The sequence below is a fragment of the Cricetulus griseus genome, chromosome 7 (assembly GCF_003668045.3).
Source record: "Cricetulus griseus strain 17A/GY chromosome 7, alternate assembly CriGri-PICRH-1.0, whole genome shotgun sequence".
Classification (NCBI taxonomy): Eukaryota; Metazoa; Chordata; class Mammalia; order Rodentia; family Cricetidae; genus Cricetulus; species Cricetulus griseus.
The window spans coordinates 12,398,631-12,425,946 of record NC_048600.1 but is presented as its reverse complement, the minus strand read 5'-3'; the positions used below and the strand labels follow the sequence as shown (position 1 = coordinate 12,425,946).

The window sequence follows — 27,316 nt, the reverse complement described above, 5'->3', positions numbered from 1 at the left end:
ATATTTTATTTAAGGATTCGTTTAATCAAATGCTTCCCTAATTTAGCCAGCTTTCTTTTTTAATACTCCCAAGCCAGGAATTTGTTTATTGTGACTAAATTCTTTTTAAAATAGAACTTAAAACAGTACTAAATGCTATTTATGGCACTCTGTCTTGCTAAATTTCTTTCTGCATCTCAGAAGACTATGCTTCCTTCTTCCATGTCCAGTTAACATTTCCTCACTATAGTGTTCTGTGCCAGTCAGTCTCTAAGTGTAGCCTGACCACCTCTGCATGGCCAAGTGGGGTGAGTACCACAGTCAACACTCAAACAGGTCAGCTGAGAAGTGAAGTGTACGGACCCCAGAAGATAAAGAGCCGTGTGCCCGGGGTGGAAGCAGAAGAGATGGTGGATATAGGGGTGTCAGAATATCAGGGAGGCCAAGGTCCCAGTGGATGTGGCTCCCACGTGACACTGCCAGCAGACTTCAGCACACAGCCAGCCTCTGCAAGTGTGCTCTAGCATGGCACCTGGTCCAGGGAATATCACTTAGGGAGTGATATGTGAAAAAAGACAAGAGGAGTCAGTACCAGGAAGAGTTCCCAGCTCGGGACCCCTTGGTCCCCTCTTCAGCTGCTGGTGTTCCTGTAATCCTCCTGAGAGCCTGAGTGAGGGAACCCTTCTTGGGAGCACAGGTTGGAAGCATGCTGTGTTCTAGAACTTCCTGACACCCTGAGCCTGGTTGAGAGGGAAACTAGATAGACTCAGAAGAGCAGGGAAGCCTGGGAGGGAAGAGCTGCCTGGCCTGTGAGCTTCCCAGGGTCAGCATCTGCTTCCCGCAACTTTGCATCACCCCAGTCATCTGTGTGCAGGAAGGGCAGAAAAGTTGTGAATAGAAGAAGTAAGGCTGATGAAATCAAACAAGTTAGGGCTTCTCTGGCAAAGGTTGGAAACCTGTTCTACCTCTGCAGCTGTCTGTGGGTGTGATTGACTTCTCTTTCTATAGAACATCCCCAGACTCCAATTCTGATTCATCTTTTAACCTTCTCCAACCAGCTCAAAGTCCATCTCCTCTGCAGAACTCTAACCTCAGTCAGAGTTCCCCTCTCCCCTCTGGTGCCTCATGTGAATTCAGGATTCCTACCCTTCCTCCAATCGTCTTTGTAGACCCTGGGCATGTCTGTGGATACCCTCATCCTTCCCTGTACTACCAGCTTCGGGTTTGGTTTTTTTCCCTGAAAACTGTTGAGCTCTCCTAACCCTTTGGCTTTATAAAAACCTACTTGCACACTTTACAGAGTAGTAAACCTGGCAGGAACCATGCCAGCATCTTTGAAGCCTAGTGTTGCCTCTCCCGGCAACAGCTGCTAACCTGAACTTTGTGTCAACTGTTCCTGTAGTTACCATATCAACTTTGTATCCACAAACACTGTAATACTCATATAAACACAGAATGCAGTATATCATTTTTTTTACAGATTTTGAACTTCATGTAAATGGAATTATACTGATTGTTTTCTGCTTCTGTGAATGCTGATGTCCTAGCCCATGGAGCAAATCAGTGGCAGAGTGCATGCTTATCATGAGTAAGGCCCTGGGCTCAATCCCCAGCACCAAAAACAGGGAATTTCTTACTCCTTAAAGCTTTTAAAAATTATTGTCTAAGTCTTGTATAAGTATATTATAGGATGAATATAGAAACATATACCCATGTATCATCTGAGTTAAATATTGATATATTGTTGTAATTGTTTCTGAATGTTTAAAAAAATGTCATAGTCATTGGCCCTCATCATCTCACCTCTCATGTACTCCTTAACTGCCCACAGTAATCACTGCCCTTAACCTAGTGCCAGTCTGTTTTGTGCATATTTGTATTCTTTACTACATAGACACTCACGAGCAGTATCGTGTGCATGTTTTGAATTTCATAAGTATGTATTAACATATTCACTTCTAACTTGCTTTGTTCACTAAATATTGTCTTTGAACTTTGTGCATGCTTGCATATGAAGCTCTAGTTCATTCACCCCTTTTAAACTGCTACCTAGTACTCTATAGAAAGATTACACCACCATTTTTCCAGTCCCCTGCTGGCCTACATTTAGAATGGTATCATCATCATCAATGATGCTATAACAAGCAGATATCTATCAGATTCTAAAGCTTGTGTGACAGTTTCTTAGGTGGAATTGTCGAGTTGTAGAGTATGTGCATCTTCTCTTCGTTATATCAGAGAATATATATTCCAGCATTAAGGAATGGAAAGTTGGTGTTCCATGTCTTGGACAAACCCTGGGTATTGTCTGTTTTTATGTAAACCCAGTAGTTCCTTTCATTCAACAAGCAAGTATTGAGTATCTCTCATCTGTCATACACATGTGGGAAGGCTAAGAACATGAAATAACTAACCCTCAGCCCGGGGCCTTAAGACTCCTTCAGACATCTATAGTAATTTCTGCCTGTGGGGGCATAAAAATGTCTGGGGTATCTACAGTGTCAAGTTCCAGAGTGGTATCATTGTTGACTTACAGTTGGAAATGTCTGTTCTTGTGGAAGGAAAACTTCAAAATTAATAGATCCACTCTAAGTTTGCTTAAGTGGGCAGGTGAGAGGACCTTGGCTCTTCATGGCTAGTTACATGGGTAGACAGCAGTAGAGCCCCTGTTTCCTCCATATCTGCCCAGTGATAGGTATTAGTCCCCACCTAACTCTTCAAAAATAAACATATTTACAGAATGAAAGAATTGATCCTGGGGCTGAATTCGCTTTAGGAAAGGGTTGTCTAGAAAATTGAGCCATAAATAAAGGAGGGAGTCTGTAGTAGTGGGTGGATATTGGGCCACACCCAATGGCCCTGGACACCTCAGTGTGCCACATTGCTCTCTACAGCAGTTTGGGGAACAGGGGCCTTTAGGTATCAGGCATTGTTAGCATAGCAGGCAAAGTCTTCCTTAACCCCTGAGGCATCTTGTGCAATGTTTTTAAAGAGTGTTCCATGATAGCAAGACTAAATGCATTTCAGTGCATTTTTTGATGTGAAAATGTTGAGAATTATTTCCATCAAGATAATTAAAATGTAAACATCTGAAACCTTACACTATAATCATGAGAAATCCCAATAGTGTGGACCACTATGAAGCTAGATGAAATAAATAAATAAATAAAATGAGAGAAATGGAATAAGGGAGGAATAAACATTTATTTAGTATGTGTCTGATTTTTGTTTAACTCCTTCAACAATCATGATGAGGTAATAATTATTACTCCTTTTTTTTTTGCAAATGAGAAGAAGTGAAATATTTTGCCTGTGGCATCGCTAATAAATTGTGGGCCATTTTTATCTGATAGCAAGGGAATATAATTCTGTCTCCTTTCAAAATGGAATATGCAGCAGATTCCAGCAAGCTTTGTGTTTCAGTTTGGTAATATTCAACCTCCAAAGGTAACCTGTTTACACCACCAAATCTCTCTCTTCTCTCTCTCTCTCTCTCTCTCTCTCTATATATATATATATATATATATATATATATATATATGTCACAGTGAACATTTAGAGTCAGTAAAAAGTACGATTGGTTTAGCAAAATCTAACTAATAACTTTTCCTTGTCACTTAAAGGCGGTGATAACCAGGGGAGACACCTTAAGGAGGGCTACCTCTGAACTGGAAAACTTTAGTTTTGTATTTCTCTGGAATAAGCAGTATGGTTAGATCATGTTTAGCTTTCCAGTGGTTGGAGTCCATGTGTCTCAAAGGCTTTGTACTTGTTAGTAAGATGGAGGTGGATGGAACTACATAGCATCTTTCCACATTGGATAGAGAGAGCCTGAGAATGAGGTGTGCACAAACTTCAAACCAGGTGTGATAGCATATGTTTGTATTCCTAGCACTTGGGATGTGGAGGCAAGAGGACTGATACAAGTTCAAGGTCAGCCTGGGCTACATGGTCAGTTCTAGGCCAACCAGGACTGCACAGTGAGACTGTCATCACTGGAGGGTTAACACAGGGTTAAAATTATCTCATGAAGCCACTTCAAGGAACTGAGAGCCTGGCACCGGGAACCTAACCCTAACCACCAGTAACTGGGGCTGTGAGGGTCTTCCCTGATAATCCGAGAACAGGGGCAGTCAGAGGAATATATAGCTTGTAAGGCCTAAAGAAATGAAATAATGGCTTGTGAATAATGGTGAAAATATTTGATGATGTGACTCCCAGAGAAGCAATTGTGGTTAACCCCTCATTTGTTTGGCATTTTCAAGGACTGAACTGTCCCACAAAACCAAATTTTCCAGACAGCTAAAACTTTCCTATTTATGTCTCTTGAATGTTTTTGAACCATGCTTGATGGAGATGTTTCTGAAGTAGATTACTCCGTTCTCCTTGATCAGAGAAGCTGTGAGAAATGTTTCCTTGGATACCTTTGACTCTAAGTATGAGAAAACCTGATCAAGTGAGGCTAAGACAACAAAGACTTGTAATCACCTCAGAAAACAAGAAACCCCAGAGATGATGGTGTCAGTACCTCAGTGGCACCATGCTAACCTCCTCACAGACATTAGCCAGGGGGGCACAGCTCCAGGCATCAGGACTTCACATGGTAGGATGAAGGCTTGAGTGAAATGGGGGCTTCTCCTCCACATGTCTCTAATCAGAGAGGAAAATATTTCTCAGAAAACCCTTTGCCAATTCCCGTCAGATCCCACTGGCAATAGTGAGTCAGATTCCCATGCTTTGGGGGAGTATAGCACACTGGTAGAGTGCTTGTCTAACTTGTGTGAGGCCAGGTTCTAATCCCCAGCACCAACAACAATCACATGTCTTGGCTGCTAGGAGTCTAAGAGAATGAAACACTTGCAAACTGGGTGAGAGAAGGGAGCTCTGTTCATGGGATTGAGAGAGAGAGAGAGAGAGAGAGAGAGAGAGAGAGAGAGAGAGAGAGAGAGAGAGAGAGAGAGAGACTGTGAGGTAGGCAACCAAGGGTGGTTACATCTTTATCAAGATTCAGGATGAGGGGTGTCACTGACTGTAATAGTTTGAGGATGACTTGGTTGTAATAGCATTCTTTGTTCCTACACTAAGTGACCTCAGACTAGGATTTTCCCCTCCTAATTGCTTTCATTTGTTATGTATTATACTGTACGTTTGCCCAAGCCAGACTGCTAATCATCAATATCTGCTGCCAAAGCGCTTTGATATTATCTTGTTGCGATTATGACGCTGTGTTTTATTTCTGAGGATGAAAAATCTTATAACCAAAGTTGTTAGAACTATGCCTAAAATATTGAGAGTCAATCAGGCTGTCCTACCTGCATATAGGGTGCATGGGGTAGTTTCTTTTGGCTGTCCTAGGGCCATTTTTCCATGGTTGGTATATTTGAAGAAAATAGAGCTTCCTATAGAGCTTTGTATCTGAGAATCTGCATCCTGGAGTCTTCTTATGGTGATATGAGCATTTGGGGACAGATAAGCCAGGCTCCTGAGGAAGGCCAGCTCAGCCACATACTGCACCTTACAGTGGTGCAGCCAGAGAGAGGCAGCATGCTTTATCTGCATTCAGATTCCTTTCATGCTACCATTAACTCCATGGCCTTGACCACTAGGACCCATCATGTAGCAACTGTCCAGAATATAGCTTCATCATTCCTATCTTCTCTCGGGAGGCCAAAGCCCTGTGGACTAGGCCCTCTTGGGAATGACCCAGTTTGTACAGAATAGAAGTGTTTGCTGGGGCTTGTTTGAACAAGTTCTTAAAGAAAGAACCTTAAGAGCTATTCAAATCTACTGAGCCAGTGAAGACCAGCCCTTCTGTTCACAGAAAGCTGACGAAAACTCACAGGAAAAAGGAACTAGGGAGAGTTGTCAAAATAATACTGACAGTAAGTAGTAGCGAATGCTATTGCTCTGGGCTTCAGGCGTGTGCCAGTCACTTCCAGGAAAGCAAATAGGTAAAGTGTTCTGTTTGCTACAGCCCAAATACGATACCAAATTGCTTAGATCTACCAAGTTCCTTCAGAACAAGATAGCTGTTTGAAGACCTAACGTAATTATTTTTCATCAGTTAACCTTTAAGTAAAAATTAAGTGACAGAAACATTTGGAGATAAGGAAAACAAGTTTTTGTTTTGCTCACTTCTGACTAATTTGTACCACTCAGATCCTTTAAGAGAAATGCAAAGTGTCTCTGAAATATTTTAGTTATTACATCATTTTATGCATAAAGTAGTTTTTAAAGCAGCCACCCTTTTAACTACTGACTGTTTTGAATGGGATATAACTTACTTGAGCAAGGTATCTATAGCTTTCAATGTTTATGTTCTCATTACCCTATAGACTAACTTTTTTATCTCTGAAATCCTTTGACAGTTCCTGTTCATCTAGTAATCCAGTTGCTGAATACACACAGGAAGGTTTCAGATTGAACACTGGCTACAACGACTCACTGTTAGACTAATCTTCATAGAGAAAGAATCATGTAATAAATGCTTTGGGGGGCTCATGGTATACATCAATATGTAGCTTGCTGGTATTTAAATAAAAACAAAAATCAGGCCTTGCATGAGTGAATAGACATTTATGGTTTTATTGTGTCTGCTGCTAAAGGGCATCTGAGTTAAAGAAGATAGTTCGAAACTAGGTGGAAAATATTTCTCAACATATGAAAATACTAATAGAAGGCATTCCAGCGAGATGCAAAGGTGCATGCCTGGAGTCCCAGATACTCCAGAGTCTGAGGACAAAGGATGGCATAAGCCCAGGAGTTTGGCACAAGCCAAAGCACTATACCAGTCCCGGAAAAGTTTCTCTTTGAGGGGAACAAGGAGAATGACTCAGTCTGTAAAGTACTTGCAAGAAGACTGAGTTTGAACCATATAAAAAGTTGAGCATGGTGGCATGTGCTTATAATTCCAGCACTGGGGAAGCAGAGACATGAGGATCCTCAGCCCACTGGCCAGCTAGTCCAGTCTAATTGGGTAGTTCTACGACACTTGAGAGACCTTTATCAAAAGGGATTGATGGTGCTCTTACGGATGACACCTGAAGTTGTTCTTTAACCTCCACAAGCACTGACGGACACAGAGAGAGAGAGAGAGAGACAGAGAGACAGAGAGACAGACAGAGACAGAGACAGAGAGACAGAGACACTTACACATGCAGGTGCACACTAAAAATTTCTTTGTTTTTAGAAAAATGCATTAATAAAAAATGAGTAGCTTGAAAGTCACATAGCCTGTAGTAGTATCTCCACTGCTTTTGATACTGAGTGATGGCCATTTTTAAATGGTTGCACTGAATTCTGTTACTTGAAATTATTATTTTTGTAGGTAAGCTGGCATATTAAATATTTTCCTATTGTTAATGATTGCTTTGGAGGTTAGTCTGAATGTTGTTTTCTATTTGAAAACTCGAATGTAATACAGCAATTGCAATTGAAATCAAAGGAAAGTATACATGAACAGACATTTGTTTCTAAAAACTTAATCAGAGGAAATTAAATGAGTATCAGAAAGGATATGAAAAGGTTAGAAAGCAGTATTTGTTCATAGTAACTGAAGATGTTACAGACCAAGCTTTGTGATATGAAAGAACCAAATGGCTTTTCTGTGTTGAGTTATTTGTCATTTGGGTTGATCTTTTCATATTTTCATTGTTTTATGTGTTATAAAATCTGCTTTGGCAAAAATAGACATGTATGGAGACTGTCTTATTATGACACAGAGAAATGTGACTAAAAAGTGGACATTCTCAGTCTTGCCCCTTTTCTTTGGTCATGACGTGAGTCACCAGTTGAAACTCCCTGTGCCTCTGAGTCAGGGCACCATCAGAGTCTAGTGCACTCACAAGTCTGAGAGGCCCTACCAATGGCAAGGTTTTTGTTTGGGAGTATTTGTTGTGGCTGCTGTTCTTGGGTTTTGGTTTTTTGTTGTTTTGTTTTGTTTTTTTGTTTGTTTTACCATGAACCTAATTTTTCCTTCGAGAAGTCACATATGGGGAAAGGACTTGACCAGGTTCAGCATTACCCACATGGAGGGAGTGGCCGGTTCCACACTACCCAGTGCATAGTCCTTTAATATATGTATTTCATACAGCTGAAGTTTTCATCCCTTTCCATTCTTTACAGTGGAGGCTTGGGCTTACTAAACTGTAATTGCAATACAGTTCTAAGTAGTTTGTGTGAGTTTTTCTTCATCGAAGGGCAGGTGGGGGCGTGTCATACAGTAGGAGCCAAAGATTTGCCTCCTGCTGCTGCCTGTCTATGAGAAGGTTGATAAACTCATGCATATCCTACTTCACTCACTTGTTGAGTGCATGTTTTTTAAAAACAATGTCACCTTCATGGAGTTTTAAGGAACAAAGTATCTAAAACTTACTCAGCCGAGCTAGAAAATTCTGTCCATGTTGTGATCGCATGTGTGAATGTGCCTCTTCTTGGTCCTAGAAATGGTAACATTTATACAAATAGCTGTCTACCTCAAAGAATGTTGAACAGTCTGTTTCTGGAGAGGACTTGCCTCCACTAAAACTAACAACTGATTTTACTTTTAAAAACTGACTTACCCTGGATATGAAATGATAAAACACATACTACACATTAGCAGGGAGGCTTAGACAGCCCTGCTGTACCAGCAGCATAGTCTGTGTTCATATTTGTCCTTGTTATGGACCATTAAGGAGCTCCCTCTGATTCAGGAGATATAAATATATGTGGTAACATGTGGGAAAAATGGAAAGTGCTGAGTATGGAGATTCACTGCTTGATTGGGAGCAGAATGATAATTTTATTTTTCTGGTAGTCTAGTTGGCGCATCCTATAAAGTAGAGATTACTGAAGGCCCTTTTTGTCCTTTTTCCAAGTTTGCTCTTAAATACCACCTTCCATCCTGCCCTCCCCCATCAAATTACAGATGAAGAAGGCACTGTCCCACCCTTGAAGAGCTTATGACATAATCAAAATTTAACATAGCTATGTGGCTGGCCCTGCAATGGCTGATGGGCAAGGCCAGGGCCCAGGATGTCAGGCAGTGTGGGTACCATCCTGGTTATGACTCTTCCACATGCATTCTGTGGTGGTCTTTGACACTTTCATAGCACGCTTCAGGGTGGTAACACTGGACTTCACGGGTGATCTGCCTCTCGCTAGATTTTACACTCCTGAAGACAGGGACAATACCCTAGATTCCTTGGTCCCTCGCCCTCACTCCACAGCTTTCACCTAAACCTCAAGCAGTATTTTTGTTTCCAGCCTTCGTGTACCCAACATTCTGATTTAGCCAAATGTGTATATTAATTTTTAATTGTTTGAGTTAACTTCTTAACTATTCAACCCTAACGTTCTTTTCCCTTTTCTCCATTTACAGTTGACCTGCCCCTGTTTTTCCCTCGGGATCAGCCAACTCTTACCTTTCAGTCCGTCTACCATTTTACCAACAGTGGACAACTTTACTCCCAAGCACAAAAAAATTACCCATACAGCCCCAGATGGGATGGAAATGAAATGGCCAAGAGAGCGAAGTAAGTGGACCCAATGTTACTTCTTCAGAGAAGATCAATGTGTATATCCAGTCCAGGGGTCAACTAGCCACTGCTCACTAGGCTAACTTCTGCCCTGGGCTTATTTTTTAAAGTGTTATTAAAACACAGCAACCCCCACTTCTTCACTTATCCATGGCTGCCTTCATGCTACAATGGCAGAGTTAGTAGTAACAATAGAGAATACTGGAAGTCAGAATTTTCTCCAGTTTACACTTATGTGACCTCCTCACAGGGAAGTTGACCTGGGTCTGATATCCCCTGATCCTGTTTCTGTTGATCTCTAGGACTGGCCATGAGTGGCCTTTTTTTTTTTTTTTTTTTTTTTTTGGTAAATGGATTGTTGGACATATAAGGACTTCACCTTTCTATTCGGATTAGAAAAATACTAAATAGCACTTGAGTTGTAGATAAATAATGTCAATAATAAAAAAAATGTTGGCAGCTCCTTGTATATATTTAAAATGGTAGATTTCAAATGTTGGTAACCAGAGTTCTTATTGAGTAGTTAGAATATGGATTTGGTAGCTACTTTTTTGTGGGAGGCTGCATCTCTTGAATGATGTTATGTTTCTTTTGTATGTTGGGTATGTCTTGGTTATGCCTTAGGTCTATCTGCTAACAGATTGGGGTGCTGTGAAAGCAGTGGCTCAATGGAGGTTGACGTTAGCTGAGCTTCATAGTTGAGTATGGATAGCTATCACTTCAGTCATAAGGTTCAGGTTGATACAGAAACATGCTGGTTGCTTTTTGTCAATAAGACTTCATTGTCTAGAACAGTAGTCTGTAGACCCTTGCTTCCTAGACTGGAGGAGCAGTGGATTGAAATGGTAGTTTCCAAAAGTAAATTATGATGTGACATGTGGTTACTACTTTACCACTCTGAGCAGCCATGTGCACACACCTATGACCCTAGATGAAGGATGTGCAGAGCCAAAGAACCATAGAAATGAAAACTGTCTAGTAAGCATCTTCTTCATTTACTCATCCAGTATTTATTTCATGTCTACCATGATCCAGGCACTGTGTGCCATGCTGACGGTGGCATGATAAACCAACTGGAAACTATCCATGACCTCCTGTAGCCTCCTGTAGCAAGGAGATGAATCATACCAAATTTCTTGACAGTTTTAAAGTACATACTAACAGAAGGTACTAGGCCTTCCAGGCCTAGAAATTTGTTCAGTATTAAGACTCCTTGTTCTTGCCTCCCATTTCCTGATAGACATCCCTTCCCAGGGGGAGCCTCTTATCATCTCCCACTGTCTCTATCGTACAAAACCTTCATGGTAGGTAGACTTGGGTTCTACAATAGAGTGCCCTTCTCCACCACCCAAAATTCCTATGTGTAACCCAGAGTTGTCATCTGAAACTTGTGTGCCTTTCTCCATGTATTTTCCCTTTATATCCAGTATACTGAAGTCTAAAGTTCTAGTTAAGGAATAAACAAACGTATGCAAATATAACTAGTAACAACTATTAAGACCTATGTTGAAATCCCATGAAACAAAGCAAATATAAAGCAAGGTTTCTGTTTGAAGTCTTCAGTTGTTTAGTTGTCTGATCTTTCCCTGTGTATACATAGGATCTGTCCTTAGAAGATGGGCCATTATTTGTGGTATGAGCTGCAGAGTCTGAACCAGACATGTCTTTGTGGTTTCCATGGCAAAACTGTCTTGGTGTACGTGTGTGTACTTCTTAAGCAGGCATTTTAGCATGTATGAACTGAGTCTTTACGGAGCTGTAGACCATGAGCCTGTTATTTCAGTGTAAGAATAGTGTAAGTGAAGCCTGCTTGTCTTCACAGATTGGTTCAGACTTTCAAGACACATTTGCTTTATGGTAACACCAGTCTAAAGGAAACATCTGAAATCGTGTTAAAGAAATCTGCCTTCTACTTCAGTGAAAATGAATCCATTTTAGATGCAATAAGAGAGGCAGCCAGCAGCTCATGCTAGCTAGAAGAAATCATTTAAAGACCCCGTTCTGTAACTGAACTGAGAAATTGCACAGGGCTGTGTCAAAGGCTAAGTAATAGGTAAGCATAAGCAAGAATTGTCCTATGCTGCTGTCTGAAAACTGGTGGGGAAGCATGGAGGAAAATGTCAAACAAAAAGAAAGGTCGTCTGAAGCATTCCTTGCATGCCCCGTTTCTGTATCCTGTGAAGATACTGTACACAGTATGTAAAAGGCTATAATTCACTGGGGAGCTCTGCACCACGACATAAACACTCTCAGGGTTTAGAACAGCCCCAGAGCCCTTTGAGTGAAATCAGCTGTTTATACTGCTGGTTAAGAGCAGAGTTCTAAGCATGTGTGTTAAAGAAGGATGGATACTTCCTGGCACTGAGAAGCCAGGGCTTTTCCTACCCCAGTGCTGCTTGCTGATGTCAGTGCAGCCAGTTCTGCCCTTTACAAGTACAATACCCCAGAGTGAGTAGGCACAGGCTCTGGGGTTAATCATGCCCCGGTTCAGACCACAGAGTTTAATCCTATAAGCTCTCTGTAGCCTTAGGCAGACTGCATAATCTCTCTGAACTTCATCTTTTAAGACAGGGTTGTACTCCTTGCTGCTAAATGGGCTTGCTAGGAAGGGGCAGTCAGTGAGGTGACATATCGAACAATGGAAGTTTCCCTTCTGCTCCATCTCTCAGTGCTCTGAGCTCTGATCCCCTTATCCTCTAGTCTTCTTCCATACGGGTTTCCTCATATACTCTAAACTCTCAGGCAGCCCTCTGCCACCTTCTTCCCAGGCCTGTACTCTGGTCACATGTTTCTCTAGAATCTCTTTTATGCTGTTTTTAGTTTTCACATCTTTATATATGTCTGTTCCCTTAACCAAATGGTGAGATCTTTAAAGGCAAAAGCTTGCCGTAATTATCTTTTTATTGTAGTATAATTTACAATGCTGTGGACAGATTTTTATGTAAAGACTGTCTCCATCTTACAATGGTTCATTTTATAATTTTTGAACTGTGTAGTTGTCTGAAAGAAATATGCATTCAATAGAATCCATATTTGATTTTGAAATTGTGCTATTTTTTGTGGGCTAGTATTATTTGGTACAGTGCTCTCTGCTGTTCCTGAAAGCAGTGACAGATCACAGCTCCTAGGAAAGCAAAACAATGATCTACCATGGGCTATTTTATTTGTCTTCTTAATATTGGTCCTTCTGCCATTATGGAATGTTTCTATCCAGTAAGACTTTTTGACTAGAAGTCTTCTTTAGTGTTAAAACAGTGGTACCAGATTTTTTTTTGTACGTGTTTTTGTATGCTGTCTTTCTTCATCCCTTTTTGTTTTATTTTTATTTCATCTCTGTCTATCTATGTGTCCTGGAATCTTTATACATTTTGATTTTTTAAAATCTAGCCTGAGGGTCTGTGTCCTCTAATAGAGTTATTTGATTTGTTTATACTTAATATAACAAATGAACTCATTAAGTTTAAGTCCTACATCTTTCTATTTGTTTTAATTTTTTTTCCCTGTTCTTACTTCCTTTGTTTTTCTCTTGTGTTCTTCTGGTGTATTGAAGTGGTTTTTTTTTTCCTTTTCTCTTTCTCTCCCTTATACTTTCTATTGGTTCTTAACTCTGTCTCTTCATATATTTTGATTAAATGTGCAGCAAAATATTACCTTTACTTTGACACATGAATTAATATTAAGAATACCTATTATTAATTAATATTACAAAGTTTCATTCTCAATATAAAAGCCTAAATCTAAAATAAGGTAAGTCTCTTTATGCCCTCAGTTAGCCTGTGCTATGATATCTATATGTTTTGGTTTATCATGTGGATTCCACATTTCTTCTAACCAAAGAAAAACTACAATCTACTTCCTTCTGGAGTTTGTAGATAAAGGTGGTAGGAAATCATTTCCTTGACAAAGAGGGGGAATTTTTTTATAGGATCTCAGCCTAACCTTAGTTGTCCTGTGTATACCAGACTGACCTCACACTCAGAGATCCATCTGCCTCTGCCCCCCACCTTGCTGAAATTAAAAGGGTGAGTCTCCACACACAGAAGAAACTTGTTTTTAAAATCTTATTTCAGAACAAACTATTAGAGAGATCATAGCCAATGTGTAGGCCAAGAACATTGAGACTTACAGACATTAACAAAAGAAAATCTCTCCTGCATGATGCTCAGGTGCCTCTGCTTTCCTGTAGACTTCACAGGTGTCCTCTCTCTTACAGGACCACCACTGCAGCAGCCCTGCAGAAATTCTTACGTCCCTTTGTGTAGATAAAGAACTTCCAAGGGTGCATAGCTAGCTTCTTGTCCAGCAAAGACTCAGCTCTGTGAGCTCAGCCTCAATGTACATTCACAGATAGGTGGACGAACACAGTTCCCACTCTCCACCATTAGCCTAAGTCCCCTTCCACAGGAAGCTGGCATCTCAACAGCGTGCTGCAGACAGGAAATGTGTGTGGCAGTTTAAGGACACTGACCTTGAAGTCCTAGCAGCTGGTTTAAACCTGTCTTTGCCATTCATTGGCTGTGCAACTTTGGGGATATACATAATCCTCCTAGTCTTTGTCTCCTTGTCTATAAACTGGTAAAGACTTGCTTAGAGGGTCACTGCATGTCACATAGGGTTTATGGTTCTCTGTGTTGCTAACTGATTACCACAAACTTCCCATAGTAAAGCACCACAGGTTTTTACTCTGCAGTTTTGGTGGGCTAGCAGGCCTGCATACCACACATGGGTTTAAATAGCTGCAATTAAGATTTAGGCTAATACTCTTCTAAGTTTACTTAGGCTGTTGGCAGAGTTCTGTTCCCTAGAGTAGTTGGACTCGGGTCCCTGTGTCCTTTTTAGATTTCACCTGGAGATCACTCTCAGTAACTAGACGCTGACTTCATTCCCTGCCCTGTAGCCCCCTCATTTTTAAGCCTGCCATAGTATATCAAATCCTCCAGGTATTTCCAGTCTACAACTTGTATCCCCAACCTCCAAACCCAAATTTAAAGATTACTGAGTCAGGTAGTCTCTCTTTCAAAAAGTCATCTGTGCCATATAAGAAAACCTAATCGCTGGAATGGAACCATTGTTTTCAATATTTCAGATGTTACAGGGAGCATAGAATCATAGGATTCTACCTACTATTTAAGGTAATGTATTGGATGTCTAATGGGGTCTGGCATGTGGTGAGCATGCAATAGGTGCTAACAGTCAGTGTGCTTCCTTACAAAGCAAAGGAGATTTTCAAATTAAAAGGTAATGGCATCAACATGAAGGCACACTACAGTAAAAAGCTCCAAACCCCACTGACCTGACCAGAGACTCTAAAACCTTAGGTTTAGGGCTCCTAAGGTTTTATATCTCACCCTTTAGTTGCTTAATCTGTATAAAAATAACCATTGTAAAAGACAAAAATAAAAACAAAATAAGATACCTTAGTATCATGTAGGTAATTTATACCTGTCCAGAAGATTGGAGTGGGTAGCCTTTTTATAGTACTGTTTGGTCAGTGAGGTCTACACATAGATGGCATGATTGTTCATGAATTCCATTGTGTACAACATCAGGTTGGTCCTAGCAGAGGCCGGGTAAGATCTTAGACTAGAACTAAACCCCCAAAGCACCTACTTCAATGGTTTGTCACACATAAAATCCTTAATATAAAAGGAATCACTAAAGATAGTTGAAACATGCTCCTAAGACAGCACACAGGAGTAATTCATCATGTGCCTCCCAGACCATTTTCCATTTCCCCTCTTGCCTCAAGGTCAGAAAGAGATTTCTTTTACCATCCCAAAGCAGTACGTGGCTTGCCATATGTTGTCTTTTCACTGTATACTCTTATTGTTTGTCTGTGCAGAATAACTTGTCTCTAGCCAATCTCTCTTTAATTGTATATATAGATTATTTCAATGACTTTTCTTTCATTGTCAGTACTTTAATATTTTCAAACATACTATGGGTTGTTTGGTTGGGTTTTTTTTTTCAAAGCTCTTATTAACAAATGTCCTAATGCAGTCTCATGAGCATTAGTACTTTAAATAAAATGTCTAAATATAGATTGCCTCCGCTTGATTCAAGAGATGGAGATAGATATGGCATCAGAATTTGCAGCCCCATCTCCAGCCCTCTCCATGGCCCCTAAAGTTGTTCTGGGGCCCCTTGGACTCTGAACTACAATGTGGAAATTCTGATTCCAGTTGGATCCTCACAGCATGGTGGTGGGAGGCCTGTGCCTGAGATTCCTCGGAGGCCAAGGCATGACATCCAAGTGGTTCCAGTGTGAGCTCCTTTGTGTGTCTATCTCCCCAGGAGATAGACACTCCCCAGCCACTCCTCTTGGCTCTCTGTTGTTAGCTCCTGGCCCCCTTCTAATGCCTTGTTTCTAGTGAGCTTGAGATATAGTACGCCCTCTTCCCACCAGTCCCCATGCCTCATGAGCTGGCAGCTTGGGAAACTCCTAACTCTGTGATTCTCTTCCTCTTCATCCACACTTGGCTCAGTTCTAGGGAAAACCCTGGTGGGGACCAGATAACTGTCTCCAGGCCCATTACTTACCTCATCCTATCCCTTCCCTTCTTGTGTGTATTTCTGGACCTCCCACCTGACATCTAAGGATGCAGAGTCAATCAGGAAAGTAGAAGATGTGACAGGCTTTGCTCAATAACATCCCAAGTCCCCTGGACAAATGGGACAAAGGGCAAAGAGGGGTAAGGGGAATCATTGACTGAAGGCAGAGCAGCCCAGGCTAGACTCCAAGGAGTCTCTGTCCCAGGCCTTGGGACAAACATGCAACTCAGCCACTGCAGTGGTTCATGGACTTTTTTCGTTGTCTCTTGCTTTGCCCTGTTTCCTAGGACCAGTTCCCTTTAAAAACTCCCAACCTTATCTCAACTGAACTCCCCTTAAGAGAGCAAAGGGAATTTTCCAAGCCTTGGGCTGTCTGGGCACCCTAAGAAGATAATATAGGACCTAGCACTAGTGAGCTGACCTGCTTGCAGAAGGCTGTAGTCACCAAGGTTCACCATCCCTGCTGCCTTGGTTTCTCTGTGACCAAGTTCCTGTGTCCCTCTGAGCTTTCCCTCACAGAGCTTAGAAATGTAGAAGCTGTAGAGAGAGAAGCGAAATAAACAACATGGAACGGTTGGTTCCTCAAAGAGCCAGTTTGAAGAGTATCTTCAGGGGACATGGTTTGTTTTTCCTGACAGAAGAGGGAGCAACAGGGATGGGAAGCATCCAGTTCTGCCTGACAACAGGCATCCTCTCCAAATTGCGTAGGTCAGAGAGAGCGTGTTATTTATTAGAGCCTGACATCTGTTGCTGTGATATGATAAGCTCCATTAAAAAGCCTGGCCATCAGTCACTGCTTATACAGCTTCATCTCAGAAGGAGCCTCTCGGCATTCTGGGAGCCTGCACAACCCCGACTGTACCAGGCACCAGCATTTGCAGCCCTGCCCTGCTTCCCCTCTCCCTGGGAACACCAAGCAGAGCAAACCCCCTCAGCAGGACCCCTTGGCCCATCTTTTCTCAGTCCTTCTTTCTGCCACACAAAGCTTTGAGCTCTCTGCACTCTGATTTCTCAATGGAAAACAGGGTTTGGGCTTAAGTATCGACCTCAGTTACACAAGTCAAAAGAAGCTGGCCAGAGCAGTCATGAGCAAAGGGGTCAAGACCTGGCTGGAAAAATCCACAGAAACAGCTGACCTGAACAAGGGGGAGCTCATGGACCCCAGACTTATAGCTGGGAAACCAGCAAAGGACCCAACCAGACCCCCTGAACGTGGGTGTCAGTTAGGAGGTCTGGGCAGTTCATGGGGCCTCTGGTAGTGAAACAGTATTTATCCCTAGTGTACAAATGGACTTTGGGAGCCCACTCTACATAGAAGGATACTCTCTCAGCCTAGACACATGGGGGAGAGCCTAGGCCCTGCCCAAGATGATGTGACAGACTTTGATGATCCCCCATGGAAGGCCTCACTGTTCCTGGGGCGCAGAAGAGGGATGGGATGGGGAGATTGATAGAGGGCAGGGGAGGATGGGAAGGAGAGGGAACTGGAATTGATATGTAAAATAAGATTGTTTCTAATAAAAAAACTCTCCCAATTAAAAATCATAAATTATTAAAAGAACAAAATGACATTTAAAAAAAAGAGAAGAGGCTGGCTTTGTCAGGAGAGAGCTGGGGGATGGAGGGTCTGAGAGATCGCCACATCTTTGCCAGAGAAAGTCACTTGTTACTCCATGGTGAGGACTACTGAGTACTCAGGCATGAATTCTAATCATACTACCCCCTGCTGTGGGGAAAGTGTTTCCCATCACTAGGTAAGGCTGCCTGATTATTTGTGAGTGATAGTCAAATATTTTCTTACTTGGAAAAATACATAGAAAGAAAAAGGTTGAGAAGTTATGGTTTGAGGTTTTTAATATCACACTGAAGAGGAATGTACATTTATTAACAACATCAGAATTCCCTTTGAACCTCTGAAAAAAGACATATATAGGAAAACAAAGAAAACTCAAAAAATAATGGCTGTGAGCTAGGAGACCTGGCTCTCATCCAGGCACCATTTTTAATTTCCTGTGTGATCTTGGGAAAGGCATGTCATTTTTTTGTGCCTTGGTACCCTCATCTGAAAGCAAGGTAGACGAGTACCTACCTGTTACCACTAAACTCTGATAGATTTGTGGGAATTTGAAGAGAAAAGTATGTTTAAAATAGCTTGTCATAGTTTTGGTTTTTTGTTTTTTTTTTATCCATATTGAAAAATATCCATCCCTGTTAGCAGAGGTCAGGCACAAATTGAAATCTCACTAAACAGAATTAAGGACACTGTGTACGTGACGCCATTTGTACTGCCTGCATCTGATATTTATAGAACACTTCAGCTGTGGAATGTGCACACATATGCCCTGAACACACGCCCTGTAAAATAATTCTAGATGCAGTACATTTTCAGATGTCAAGTTAAAACAGCTTCCTGGGAATTAGGCTTGACTGTTCAGATGTGGGACTTGGTTTCTGACAGGTGCCACCAGGGCTGCTCCGGGCTGTCATGTGTGTTGTGGAGTCCAGCCAAGGCAAGAAAGCCAAGACTCTTGTTTCTATCACTTCTCATTAGGGCAGGGATTCTAGAAAAAGAGGGGGGCATGAAAGGATGATGATCAGAGAATAATTAGGACCATTCCTACCATGCAGATCATGGTGACAAGCAGAGGACTTGCTTCTGTGGGAACAAGAATCTCTCTTGTCTGTTCAGATCATTCAGCACAAGGATCACTGTTGCACATGAACTAGACTCATGCCTGCTGAAGTAGAGCTGGTAGAAAGAAGCAAAAATAGTGACAAGGTAGGTAGGTCTCTAGTCTTTCCTCAGAGATGCACAAAAATCCATAGCCAACATCAGGGCTAGGCTGGGTGACCATGCAAGGAGGTAAACTTGATAGTGAGACTAGGTTCAGGACAGAGGGAACAGGAAAAAAAAAAAAACAACTTAAAAAATCAGCTAATACAGCAACTAGAAATATGCAAAACTTTAGCCACCATGGTGACAGTGAAATGGAAGTACTGGCATAGAGTTGACAGGCAGTGCATTGATTTCAGTTCTTGGAAGAATTTGGTTAAGATGCACAGTACAAAGGTTAGAATCCTGTGTCCTTGAAGACTGGTCCAAGACGATGTCTAAGCTGTGTCTGACCTCCTGCCTTTCTCCTCCTCATGTGGGCTGCCTCACTGAGAGGAGCAGCATATTGGAATCAGGGGCTGGAGTGAGGAAGCTTTCGGGTGTCTTGGCCTACCCAGCTGTGGAGTGGCTTGGCATAATCTTCTGCTTTACAGCTTACCCAGGAGGCTGAGGCCTTTATATATATGTCCACAGGGTGAGCCCAGGATATTCTTGAGCAGAAATAACTTTCTGGGAGTCAAAAAGACTTTTAAGAAAAGGTAAGATATCTTTGGCATAGCTAAATCTTATTGGGGTTTATAAATGAGAGAAGAGTAAGGGAACACTACAATGGAACAGGCCAAAAAGCAACATGGCTCTTTACAGTGACCTCCAAATGAGCAGGGTGGTGCACAGTGAGAAGTGGACAGAAAATTCCAGTGATTCCTATCTTCCAGACAGACACTTACTCATGCTCAGTGGAAAATGGAAGGCAGGAAAGCAGAAGTCAGGTCAAGAGGTGCTTAGGTCACCTAGGTCCAAAGTCACTTCTGAGGAGAAAAAAGGTAATTCATTTGCTTTGTGTCCTGTGGAAGGTCAGTGCTAGGATGCCCAACAGAGAGAGAAGCAGGGCATAGCAGTTTTGTTAAGGGTTGTCAAATCCATTCAGCAAATATATACAAAGTCACTACACACAGAACAGGAGCAGAGCCTGGGGACTCCAGCATACACGCACATGCGCGCGCGCGCGCGCACGCGCACACACACACACACACACACACACACTACATCACATGCAGTGTTGCTGCTCTCTGGGTACAACTCAGTGTCCATATACCCATATTTCGAAGAACCCCTGCTAATGTGGCCAGTCACCAATGGAGATTCCTCTCCCACACTAAGGCCTTCCAGGGAATTACCTGCTCAGTAGTGTTGGTTAATGGTAGCCGCTGTTATTAACTGCCATACTGAGGCATTTGATCCTTTTTCTGTTTGCAGTAAGGTTTTCCTGAGAAGCTTCCATACTGGTCCATAGGCCTGCCTTAATGTAGACAAGTAAATCCTACCAGGTCCTTCATAGCCCTGGAAATGGCGATAAAGGAAGTAAGAGCATAGTGTCTTCATGTCAAGCTGTAACTCAAGAACCCGATAAAGAAACCCTTGTCTTGGATCCTTTGACCCTTTCATTGCCAGCCTAGAGCTTTCCAAACCTACTCTGGTTCTCTAGTGTCACAAATGCCAGGCAGAGAACTGGGGAGATGGCCAGTTGGCAAAGTGCCAGCTTTGCAGTTGTCTGAGGTTGATCCCCAGAACCACATCTAAAAAGCCAGGCACAGTGCACATGGTTGTAGTGATGGAGAGGCCGAGACAGATCTGTGCTAAAGTGTCCAATGCTGTCTATCTGAAGTTTGAATGTCATGGGCCTCCTGTGCAGGTGCACAGTCCAGGCGCTGTAAGCCAGCTAGAGCAATCTGTGCCTAAATACAGGATTTACTCTTGTCTCTCAGGTAATAAAAGCTCCACCCAGAAGACCATAGCAGGGACCCGAAGTGCTGATGGTCCCACTGTGTGGGAGTAGGGATGGGTGTGAGGCAGGAGGAATGTCATGTGCTGGTCTAAACATCTCTCCTGGCTCGCTGTGGACCTAAACACATAGTTCAGACCTTTGCCTCTAGTGGGAAAGTCTGGTGAAGGATTTTTCTCTTCAGAACATTCTGCAGACCGTTGGTAGAATGCACAGCCTCTGTGGTCTAGTAACATCTCACAGAATAAAAGGCAGCCTCAGCGTAGAGTGAACACCCTCTTCTTCGACTCGAGACAGGCCCCACCCCCAAAGCGTGATGCTAATGGACTCACTGAGCCCTGCTCCAGGACATTTGAGGATGATTCAGAAGGAAGGTGCTCTACCCCTGTCCCACAGCTCTCCTGCCCTCTGTTTGGGGCTGAGAATTCCCAGCATCCTTGTTCCTGAGTGGTTTCTGTGGATTGTGTGATAAGCTGTCCCCAGGCTCTGTCTGGTACGCTCCCTCACTGTCCTTGGAGACACCACACTCAGCCGTATGTTTGCATCTCTCTCCTAAGACAGTTGTTAAACCCTGACAGGACATACTGGTGGGAACTGGTGGCATTTCCTAAGACCAGGGCTGATCCTAGCCTGCTCTGTTCATGCTTCCTTGCTGCATTCTCTGCCCCACCCTGACCAAGTGTTCTGTGGTTGGGGTGGAAAAATCCACCTTAGAGAAGACAGTTTTTAACCTCAGTTTCAAGGAAGACTGTCCATGTAACTTGAGGTGAGAGTTAAAACAAAGCAGGGCGTGGGTTTGAGCAGAATCGTATCTGTGGGTTTAAGAGTGACTTTGACCTCTTATTCCTCCCAGACTAGAGCAGTTATCTAGCTGCCAGAGAGTTCTTAGAGGAATCACTCCATTAAATGGTGTCACTGGCAAGGTAGTATTAACCCTAAGACCAGTTTTATCTGAATGTTCTGAAAGCAAACTTGACCGTGCAGGCAGAGCCAGCCCACGTGGAAGCCCAGAGCATGATCATGGGATCTTCCACTCTTTTCATTTTCTTGTTCTTGCCTCAACCTGTCATGAGACCAAGAAAACTTGTTTTGAAAATGCTTGACAGCCAAAACAACCTGTTCTCAGCCTGGACAAGAGGGCTTCTCCTCTCTGACCTTTTCTGAGCTGTTGGATGCTGGACTAACTGCTGACTGGAAAAAAACGAATTTGCTGCTTTCTTCTCATATTGTTCAGCCCGGTGACAGCGGCTTTCCAGTTCCTTTTGGCCTCTTTTTCTAGCCCTTCTCCTGTGACACTTTAAGATTGTGTTTGAGAAACGACCATGAGCAGCATACACTAGGAAAGCCATAGCCTCTGCTCCCATCAATGCAGGCTAAGCTGCTATCCCAGCTTAGACAGACTGTAGCCACACAGAGATGTTTAACCTGTTATTTTCCACTCTGTGGTTGGTCCCTTCTGATAGGGTGTAAGTCTTACTTAAAATCTTCAGTTATCGGGCTAGAGAGATGGCTCAGCTATTAAAGACTAGGCTGACAACCAAAATATAAAATCTCTAGTTATCCAAGTGGTCATTTTCCCTTCAACTTGGGCAGCTCTTGGGCCTGCTCTGTTCCCCACACAAAGCCTTTCAAATTCAGTCTTGGACAGCCACGTAATTCTCTGAAGGTATCACTTCACCTCTCCTCCTCTACACAGAGAAGGTGCAGACTAGAGAAAGGCTGGGTGGACAGTCAGAGGCCAGCACTACCAGCACCTGTTTTTATGAATAAAGTTTTATTGAACAAGCTACCCCCATCCATTTACATCTTGTCTAAAGCCATGATCAGTACAGAGCAGATTTGAATTGTGACAGAGTATATGAACTACAAGCTGAAAATACTTAGTGTCTGGCTTTTTACAGAATATGTGCTGACTTTTAAACTGGAGGAGGTCTAAATTCTAACAAGAACTGTGGCCTCCAAAGTGACCAATAAAGAGCTGACTAGGAAAAGGGTCTCTTTCCTGTGCCCATAGTTGGCAACACAGGACATGTTCTGGCATTGTGGAACTGCACAAAGGGTGGGGAGCTTATTGTGCTGTGTTTTTACAGAGTTTATTTTGCTGTATGTCTGTATTTATTTGTTCATTGGTCTGCTGGCTCTGGCACCCATGGTGTCTACTAGTTTTAGGTGGGGTAGGGGATGGGGGACCTTCCTTGGCCACGTGGGACTGACTGTATTCAGTGGCTTGGTTCAAGGTGGGACACCCATTTGTACCCACATGGAAGGAATGCTGATTTGAATAGTGACTCATCTACTTGGTAAACATGGTGGGTAAGAGAACCACATGCTGTCTTCAAGAACCCAAATGCCTGCCCAACCCTCTCCCACCCCTGCTCTGTCTGGATTTGCCTCGTCTCCCAGTCTGAGCAGTGGGATGGGAAAGATGGCCAAAGGTGGCTAGGTGATTGGTGAACTCTGGCAAGAAAGCCAGCAATGGGCCAAGGGGGGCCTCCAAAATGTGATTTAGGAAGCCCTTAATCTTTGTCACCTTTTCCCACTCAAAGCCAATCAAACAAGTTTGTCATTTATAGAATTATTTCTCGGTGAATTTACTTCTTGTGCCTCTGTTCTCTACCAGCTCTCAAATTACCAAAACTCAAAATGGTCCTCTCAGGACCACTTTAGTATACAAGGAAGCTTTGTGCTGACTAGGAAAGGCTGCCTCTGACCCCTTTGGGTTGGTACAGTTTCACTGATAACTTGGAATAAAGCTGTCCCTTCTCTCTGGCTCTGTAGCTCTGGGTGAACACACACCTTAGCAAGCTGAGTCCAGGCTTTGCATTGGCTCCCTCATGCTGTTGCAGTAGTACCACCCACTCCTGCAGCCCTTGAGCCCAAAGTAAACACACAAGACTTATATTAATTATAAAACTGTTGGCCAGTGGCTTGGGCTTCTTATTGTCTAGCTCTGTCTTAATTATTAACCCATTTATATTAATCTATGTATTTCACATGGTCTTGGCTTACTGGAGAATGCCCAGACCTGCTTCTCCACTGGAGGTTTACATGGCAACTGTCTCTGGTGGGGGCTCTCCTGCCTACCTTTCCCAGAATTCTCCTCCTCTCCTAGTCCCACCTATCTTCCTGCCTCATTGGCCATTGGCCAAACAGTGTTTTATTCATCAACCAATAAGAGAAACATATATACAAAAGGACAACCCCCATCAACATGCTGCCACTGCAGCACCAGTTGCTGTACCCCCAGATGCATCAGCAGCTCCTGACACCCACCCAGTGTGTCTAGACTTCTATAATATGATCCTCGTTTGCTAGTAGGTGGTCTCGCCTTTGAGATCACAGCAAACAGGGGTGGTCACTGGTAACACCCTTTCATTACTGCCCCCACCCCAACCCCAAAGCAAGACTGCAATGAGACATGGCTCCCAGGTTCAAGAATGGAGGTTGGGTGCTCTGTGCCTGGGAACAGAGACATGGTTCTCTCCTTCAGGCCTTGTTAGTGCAAGGCCTCATGCTGGCCCTTCCTTGCCAATTTCTGACCTAAAACAAGCCCAGATTGAGGAATGCTGTCTGAAAGGCAGCACATTAACAGCACCAAGAAATGTGGTTCAGAGGTCCACGGTAGATGAGCTTCTCATGGAGGACTGACCTCATTCCTGAGGCATTGGGTTACATGCTGCCCATGCAGTGATGGCATTCCACTGGGACACAAGCCACCCCACACAGTGTGCTGTCAGAAATGTTTGCAGAAGGCTGTGATGAGCTCCCTATGGATCCTGCATTGTGGTCAGATCTGATTCCACTCCTCAGTTCATGTTGGAATTATCATTGGGCCAGGCACGTGAATGAATTTTTGAAAGATCTCCATCTTCCAATTCTCGGCCTGCATCTGACATGGGCTCCCAGAGTTTAGAGGCTAGAAGAAAGAGAGGCAGTAGCTGAATCCTTCTATCTATTTCCTGTCCTTGTTCTCAGTTTGAAAAGACTGTGGGAAGAGAGAGAATACCATTCATCACTGTCTTGAGCCCCTAATGTGTAGAGCACAATAAGTACCCTGCCAAGGAACAGCCATGTCCTATGGATAAAGCACTTCCTTTTTGGTGGCGTCATTCTGAAGATGGAGTTGTGAGGATGAAACACAGATGTGCACATCAGTACCATCTGCCACATGGGGAGATAGCAAGGTGGGCAAATGAGTCAATATGGGACTGGCCATGTATGGTAGCATGTGACCTATGACTGTACCCAGGGCCTGAGGTTATAAGTGCACTGCTTCCAGCCACCAGACTCCTGATGTTGCACAAGTGGGCTGTAATGGCTGGACACAGGGTTGAGGCAGCATTCCAAGGATCCTATCACATAGAACATGGTACACCTTAGACCATGTTCTTTCTGTCCCATGTCTGAGCTTCATTGGCCACAGAAGGCACCAAAGACCCTCCCAGGCTAGTAGTGTTCTGTTGGTAGAGTACTTGGTTCCATATAGGTCCCTGTCTGACATTGGACCACATTGCCTCACTGCAAACCTGTTTGTGGTTATTGTGGAGTAGAATATAACGGGATCTATTTATTATAGAGTAGCAGGATCTATTCTTTACATTATGTTATTTAGATTACAATGAAGTTATTTTTAAGAACACGTTATAAGTTGCAAAATACCAAGTGTCAAGTTAGTTAATTCACTTAGCCAGCAAACACTGGAAACTTACATGGTGCTAGGTACCAGTTAGACGATGGATCCAGATCTCTCTAGGAGCTTTCCAAGGAGGGAGATGACTCAGTCGATAAAGTGCTTGCCATGCAAGCATAAAGATCTGAGTTTGAGGCTTAGCACCCAAACTCCCAAGCCAAGCACTCAAAATCCCAGGACTGGAGAGGCAGAGACAGGGATCCCTGGACTCATTGGCCAGTGATCAGAGCCTCGTAACAGTCCTAAGGTACCAGTGAGAGACCCTGTCTCAAGAGATAAGGTGGGCAACTCCTGAGGAACAACACCTGAAGTTGACTGATAGCCCTTCAGACACATGCACACATGTACATGAACACACACACACACACACACACACACACACACACACACACGGAGAGAGAGATTAGGATAACAGAGTAAGGGTAGAAAGCAAACCAAGTGGGCTTGAGTGCTTTCAATGTCTGGCAATGTGCTTTTATCACCCAAAGTAGAGAAGCCCAAGGACTTCCCCAAACACTGAGCAGGCTATGGATGTGTATCTGGATTTAGTTCTGATGCTGATAACATTCAGGCTCTTCCCTCACAGCAGCACAGTGCAGGGTGTTTTCCTGGCCTTAGAATAACCAGGAAGCTCCATCTGCAGTCCCTTTGTCCTTTCCCAGTCTTTTCCAAATGAATGGCCCAGAGAAAGCCAAGGTCAGAATGATCCTCCAGTTCTAGACCAGACTCTGGGAGATCATGTGAAGTCAAAACAGAAGGTGGCTGTTTCTCCACAAGCCACGCCTCCTATTAATGGGGTGCAGTTTTTAGGAAAACAGCATTGGATGCATGTTCAAAATTCCTTCCATGGTAAGTCCCTGTGAGAAAGAACTCACTCAAACAAGGGACTCTTGAGAGGTAAGGGTGGGTGCCCTCTCAGGCAGTAAACAGAGCAGCAAGGATCCAGAAATCACTTGAGAGAGGAGGTATCGTCTTCAGGAGAGCTAGCTTCTTGAAAACCAATTTTGCAAAGGATTCCATGTGCCCTGCTGCCTCTCACTCAGGTCCAGTGCCTCCTGGCCTCCAACTTCCAGGCCAAGAAGGTCTTGGACTCTCTTGTCTTTCTGTTGGTTGCCAGCTCACCATGATACATCCTTTTCTTAAGTTTAATACTAAGCATGTATTCCAACAAAGTGGAGGAGAACAAAATGAGAGGGGAGTAGAACAAAACAAAAACCCTAGAGATTATTATTTGCCAGGATCTTCTACAGAAACTAGTCATAGAAATTGACTGTTTTTGTATAGAATTAAGAACAGAACCGTAGCAGGGTGTGGTGGCACACATCTTGAATCCCAGCACTTATGCAGCAGAAGCCGATGGATCTGAGTTCAAGGGACAATGTAGCTTAAATAGTGAATTCACTGCATAATGAACCCTGTCTCAAAAATTGTGGGAAAGGCAAGAAAGATGACTCAGCAGTTAAGAGCACTGGCCACTGAAGTGCTCTTTTCCTGAAGACCCAGGTTGGATTCCCAGATCCCACATGGCAGCTCACAATCATCTATAACTCCAGTTCCAGGGAATCCAATGCCTTCTTCTGTATGTATTCTGTATGCTACCAGTCATGTATGTAGTTCACAGACCAAAATGCAAGCAAAATACCCATACACATAAAATAATAAAATTTGGAACCTAAAGAAGAATAGTCCTATAGGTGGACAAGGGACTTAACTCAGTGTTAGAGCTCTTGCTTAGTGTGTATCAAGCTGTTGAGTCAGCCTCTAGCACTAAAGTAGAAAAAGAACAGATCCTTAAGAAGAAAGAACATCCATTCTGTCAGTAGTCAATCGGGTATTTCTGTGTCACTGAGACATTGCATCTACCTGCCCCAAGATAATCCCAGAAAGCTCTAGAGTCAACCTCCTAGAGATGGAGCAAAGTAGTCCAAAGAGATGAATCTATAGCTTGGCAAACCAAAGCC

General features: G+C 43.1%; 1 protein-coding gene across 3 annotated transcripts in view; it reads left to right on the top strand.

Annotated features, from left to right (window-relative positions):
- Window positions 1-27,316, top strand: part of Babam2 (BRISC and BRCA1 A complex member 2) — a 380,020-nt gene that overhangs the window by 341,190 nt on the left and 11,514 nt on the right. For 2 of the 3 annotated variants that reach the window (XM_027424426.2, XM_027424427.2), the window contains exon 11: window positions 9,341-9,494. In XM_027424426.2, coding sequence (XP_027280227.1) covers window positions 9,341-9,494 — 154 coding nt within the window. Of the gene's footprint in view, window positions 1-9,340; window positions 9,499-27,316 lie in introns of those variants that run through there. The other variant, XM_027424428.2, reaches the window with a different exon arrangement.